Here is a 5,664-nt window from a genome sequence, read left to right on the forward strand (position 1 = left end):
ACTTATCAGTAAATTACTTATATAAATATTAGATTATTATTGCTTTAATTTAATTCCTTTTTAAAATTGTAAGATTTGCTTTATTTATGTATTTTAATATTTTTTAAATTAAAAAATCAGTTTTAGTGAAGAAGAATTATTCGATGCCTTAAATGAAATGATCTACCTGATTGAACCCAGTTCCATTCGAGGAGAGCTTGGTGTCGTAAGATCACAGAAGCTAGATATTAGGCAGCTTGGAGGTCTCACGAGGGTCAAGCAGTTACTGAACCAATCTATCCAATGGCCGCTGTTACATCCTGAAGCCTTTAAAAGATTAAATATTAAAAAGCCTTCTGGTAATTCTTAAAGTATTGATAATGCGGAAATTGTTATCTTAATTATTAGATATAATAATCTAAGAATAAGTTCGGAGTGTGGTCAAGAGAAAAACACATTGCAGAGAGAAATGCTTTATTTGGCAATGCTGCCAAAATACGTTGGGTTGTTATAACACACAGTGTACCCAACAACCCATGACTAGACATACATACATTCACTACCATATATTAACAATGACGCAAAAACAAGTTGTTTTTTTTCCTTCCTTTTCCTTTTTCAAGCAATAATCATCTATAAACTGAATAAAATATATTTGAAAATTCAACTCAGGTCGAAACGTTGGCATAAAATAAATAAATATAGTTTTGTTTATTTATGTTGTTCTTTCCCTACAAGATATTATATTTCATCTTTCACTGTTTTCAATCTACTACCATCTAATTCCACGATTATCAATCAATTAAATTTTTTTTACTATTCAATTATCAGTTATTAATTTTTTATCATTTATGATTCAATTCAATAATTTGTATGTATACTATTCCTTTTCAATTGTATGTTTCTCTAAATGTTGTTGTTGTCTCTTTTGTTCTATAGCCCTGAAGAAGACCTGAAACTCAGGTCGAAGCGTTGGCATAAAATAAATAAATATGGTTTTGTTTATTTATGTTATTCTTTGCTGACTTCTCCAATCATTAATCTACGGTCAACTATCTACACCTCAATATTTAAAAAAAAAAATTTCACAATTTTATTTTTTCTTATATAGATTTGTTTTCCTCCTTCTTGCACAAAGCCATATTATATTTTCTCTATTCATTCGGTATGCTATTCTTCCTATCTCACTCCTTCATATCTACCCCGTCTAGTGATCTGCAGTACATGTTTGATCCTTTACACAAATTAAAAGAAATTATCAATAGATAACAGTATAGAAATAAATTAAAAATAAAATAGTCACAAAAGTAGTATAGTTTAAAAATAAAAAATAAATAAGATAAAAAAACTGATATATAAATGAGTTAAAAGAAATGAATAAATAAGTTAAAACACAAATAAATAGGTTTAAAACATTGTCAAAATAAGTAAACAAAAAAAAAAATGAATAATATCAGAGCTAATTCCCATGCAGGTGATGATGTGTGATGCCCAGGGAGTCAAAAATAATTTTTGGAATTACAGAAATGACTAACTTTTAAAAAATGAATCTAATATTCAGAAATCCCCCACTCTCCCGAGTGGTGGCCAATCCAAATCATTTTCCTAAACAAAACACTTCAGCGGGCATATACACCCGCTATTAACTTCCTCGTGGGACTTCAGTGGGTGCAATTGCCCGCTTCATTAATTAATTAAATTTTTTAACTAAAAGTAATTTTTTTAATACCATGTTTTTTCCGGGTCAAATAAAACTTAAATAATTGATAATAATGTTTTGGGCAGTGAAACCAAAATAGGCAGTTTTGGTCGGTCCCAGGTTAGAACCGCTGGAGCGGTCTCCTCCTGGGGTCCAACCAGCCTCTTAAATTGGGTTTCCTTAATTGTGTATTTTAAATTTAAAATAACCTAAATAGCTCATAACAATGAAAATCTTTAGATGTGAATACATTCTAAACTGAACCTTAATAGACATACCCCCACAGAGAATTATTTTCTTGTTTTGAGTTTATTAATTAACACCTTCAGTTAGAACACTTGACTTTGAAACCCCTGTATTGGAAATATCATCTAGGATTTTTATTTATTTATTTAATTTTTTTTTATGAGGTTTTTGTTTTACAGCTTTTTACAAATATTACTTATATATTCTCCATTTATTGTAGGTGTGTTACTCTACGGTCCTCCTGGGTGTGCTAAGACAAGCCTCGCCAGAACCTTGGCTAGCAGCTCCAATATTACATTTCTTTCAGTGTCTGCTGCCGACCTTTTCTCGCCATATGTGGGAGACGCTGAAATAACCATCACAAATCTTTTTCAAAGGGCAAGAGATGCATCACCTACAATTTTGTTTGTCGATGAAATAGGTTAGTATTGATTAAAATAATTAATGATAATAATATGGTTACTTAATACAAAGAGAAGATGGTTGGGGGTGCGGTTAGTTCAGAACATTTTATTCTTAGCCCTGATAGAAGACCTTGAATTCTGGCCGAAACGTTAGCACTAATAGTATAAGTTCTACTTATTTTTGTTCTTAACTAACACGAAAAGTTGGCACTAATAAATAATTACGAGGAGAAGAGGGTTGAGGGTGCGGTCAAAATGAAACACAAATAAGTTGATGTAACTCATTTAATCGTGCCAATGTTTCAGCTTGAGTTTCTAGCCTTCATCAGGGCTAAGAACAGAATAAGATAACAACAAATGAATATAGAAAATAAACTATAAACAGAATGACATAAAGTGAATAATTTTACAGAATGGAATTAATAAAATGAAGTAATGTGAGAGGTGGAAAATACAATGTATTCATAGGTAATTGAATAAGTAGGTAAAATAACATAATCAAGGAAATAAAATAAAAATGAAGTTATATAATGCAAATAAGTATGAATATATTAGTTATTAATAATTTAAAAATTGAAGTATAGAAAGAAAATATATGTAACCATAATAAATGATAAAGAGGCAAAATATAAGTAAAGTTTAACAAAAGAAATGAATAGAAGAAAAAAAAAGTTATTTTGAAAAACAACAATAATAATATATGGTGAACATAACTAAAAACGTGGGTAAGGAAAACTGAGAAAGGAAGGGGTGGTAAAATAAAGATAGGGGGAAAAAAGAGAATAAAACGAACCTGTTAGCTTGAAAACTAACTGCCAAGTGGTATTCTGTGTCAATGTTGGCACGATTAAATAAGTTACATCAACTTATTTGTTTTTCATTTTGACCGCACCCCCAACCATCTTCTCCTCGTACAAGTCATCCACAGTCAACTATTTCTCATAATAATAAATAAGTATTTTAACTTATTTAGTTATTCTCTGACCTCGCCCCCAACCATCTTCTCCTCATATATGATTTTTGCAATTATTTATTTATAAATTGTGTGATACAATTAATGTGAATTATTTTCTTTCTTTTTTTTCAGATGCTCTCGTTGGGAGTCGTGAAGGAAAGGAAAAAAGTGCTCAAGAAACGATTCTTTCAACTTTTCTTGTTGAAATGGACGGAGTAGGATATAAGGGCGAATCAAGAATAGTTGTAAGTCACTGATAAACTTCTTTTAGTTAAAATTCAATTATTTGCTATGCCCATCGTTTCATTGTTATTGGATTATAAATGACACTTGTTTGAATATGAGGAGAAGATAATTAAGGATGTGGTCAGTTAAGAACACAAATAAGTTAAAAGTTATTTATTAGTGCCAACTTTTAAGCTAGAATTTCAGACTTTCATTACAGTTAAGAACAGAAAATAAGATATTAACCATAACAAATAAAAGGAATTACAGAATAATTAGAAAAAATAAATCCACAGTCAGCTATTTACTTGTCTTTCATACTTGTTTGATGTTGATCAATTTATTATATTGCTAATATATTAGTAAAAAAAAAAAAAAATTACAATAGTTAGAAATTTTTGAATTTCATGAGACGACCTTTATATTTTAGATTAGGTCTCTCAATGACTGATGACTATGAAGTCTGCAGAGACCAGTTTGGTTGAAATTAAATGAAAGTTAAATTGAGTTTAGAAATGTTTTTAATAATATTTGTTAAAAAATCCCTCCTTCATGGTCAAAATGTGCTAATAATAAGTATCTATAATAATAATCTAGTAATAATTGCTTACAATACGGCTTTACTTAGTAAGTGTAAGAAGAAGGGTAAAATAATTTCTGTCTGTGAATTCTTGTGTAACAAAAAATCGGCAGTTCTTTCAAAATAACCTCTGTAGAGTTTTAGTTGTATGAAAGTAAGCTAAGAAAATTTTATGGCACCTTTGCTGAGCTAAAAATCGTTTACAGCACTGTTATCCTTAAAGAAGTTGAATATGGAGACAAAAAAACAGTGAAAAGTAATATTGGAAGATCATCGTATCATATATAAAAGGAAGAAGGTTGGGGTGCGTTAAACAAAAACTCAAATAGTAATTAAACTATTTAATGTGAACCAACGTCTCGCCCCATGTTATAGGGCTTTATCAGGGCTAAAAAAGATACAAAAAACCAAAATAATGTAACAATGTATAAGAATAGATAACATGAAATAAAATTAAACTGATAATAATAATAGTATTTATTTATATACGTATATACATTTATAATAGCTGTATTTACTATTTACATCTAAATTTTCTTTATATATGTGTATATAGACCTTCCTTTAAGGAGTATTAAAGTCTTTAACAGGGACTATCTGCACTTTGGTTCGCTTCAAAAAGTTTGCTTATCTTCTTCCAGTATTCTCTGTCATTGATTTTTGTGACCACAGTGTTCGTTCTACCTTCTTTATCTTGTTTACCCATCTTCTTCTTTGTCTGCCTCGGTTCCTTTTCATATCCAAGGGGATTCACTCTGTTAGTTTTTTGGTCCAGTTTTCGTCGTTCTTCCTCATTAGATGGCCATTGCCATTTTATCTTCTTAACGTGCCTGATTATATCTGTGACCCCGGTATCTTTCCTTATCGATAAGCTACTGAGCTTATTGCTTCTTCTTATGCTCCTCTCCATTGCTCTTTGAAATGTTTGAATCTTTTTCTCATGGCACTTGTTGAGGGACGATGTTTGGCATCCATGAGACAACACAGGCAATAAACAGCTATTGAAAGCTAATGTTTTTAGAGGTGAGCTGATATTGTTGTTCTTCATTATCATTCTCAAGCTCCAATATTTCCGCTAAGCCATGGCTGTTCTTGTATGAATCTCTGTTGATTGCCTATCGTTGAAAGAAATCCTTTGCCCTAGATATGTGATTTCGTCTACTATGCTTATTTCTGGAATGTCTGTTTTCACTTTAAAATTAAACTAAGGTATGGCTAAATATGATTCAAAATATGTGAAAATTTATTAGAAAATGAACAGTTTAAATTAAAGAAAATGATAATAATATGTACTGTGAAAAGTATAAATAAACAAAACAGAGGAAATAAGAATAAAATTTAATAGAAAAGAAAAATAATAAACAAAAAACTATTGTTTTTCCTTTTTTCTTGACCTTTATTCTTATTTCCCTTATTTTTCCATCTTTTAGTGTTAACTGTATTTTTATATTTCTTTTTTATATACTTTTTTATTAGCTATCATTTCCTTTTCATTAGTTGTCTAATACCTTTTTGTAATTATTGTTTATTTACACTTTTCACTGTACATCTTATTTTTATTTTCTCTAATTTACTT

General features: G+C 29.8%; 1 protein-coding gene across 1 annotated transcript in view; it reads left to right on the forward strand.

The window, feature by feature from the left end:
• The window catches only part of LOC106680756 (ATPase family gene 2 protein homolog B), a gene marked incomplete in the record, with an annotated part of 20,022 nt that overhangs the window by 9,840 nt on the left and 4,518 nt on the right, over positions 1–5,664 (forward strand). Inside the window, 3 exon segments of the mRNA XM_067051631.1 lie at positions 121–338; positions 2,145–2,345; positions 3,416–3,528. Coding sequence (XP_066907732.1) covers positions 121–338; positions 2,145–2,345; positions 3,416–3,528 — 532 coding nt within the window.

Source organism: Halyomorpha halys, unplaced genomic scaffold (assembly GCF_000696795.3).
Source record: "Halyomorpha halys isolate HHAL.00 unplaced genomic scaffold, Hhal_1.1 Scaffold285.1, whole genome shotgun sequence".
NCBI classification, from domain to species: Eukaryota; Metazoa; Arthropoda; class Insecta; order Hemiptera; family Pentatomidae; genus Halyomorpha; species Halyomorpha halys.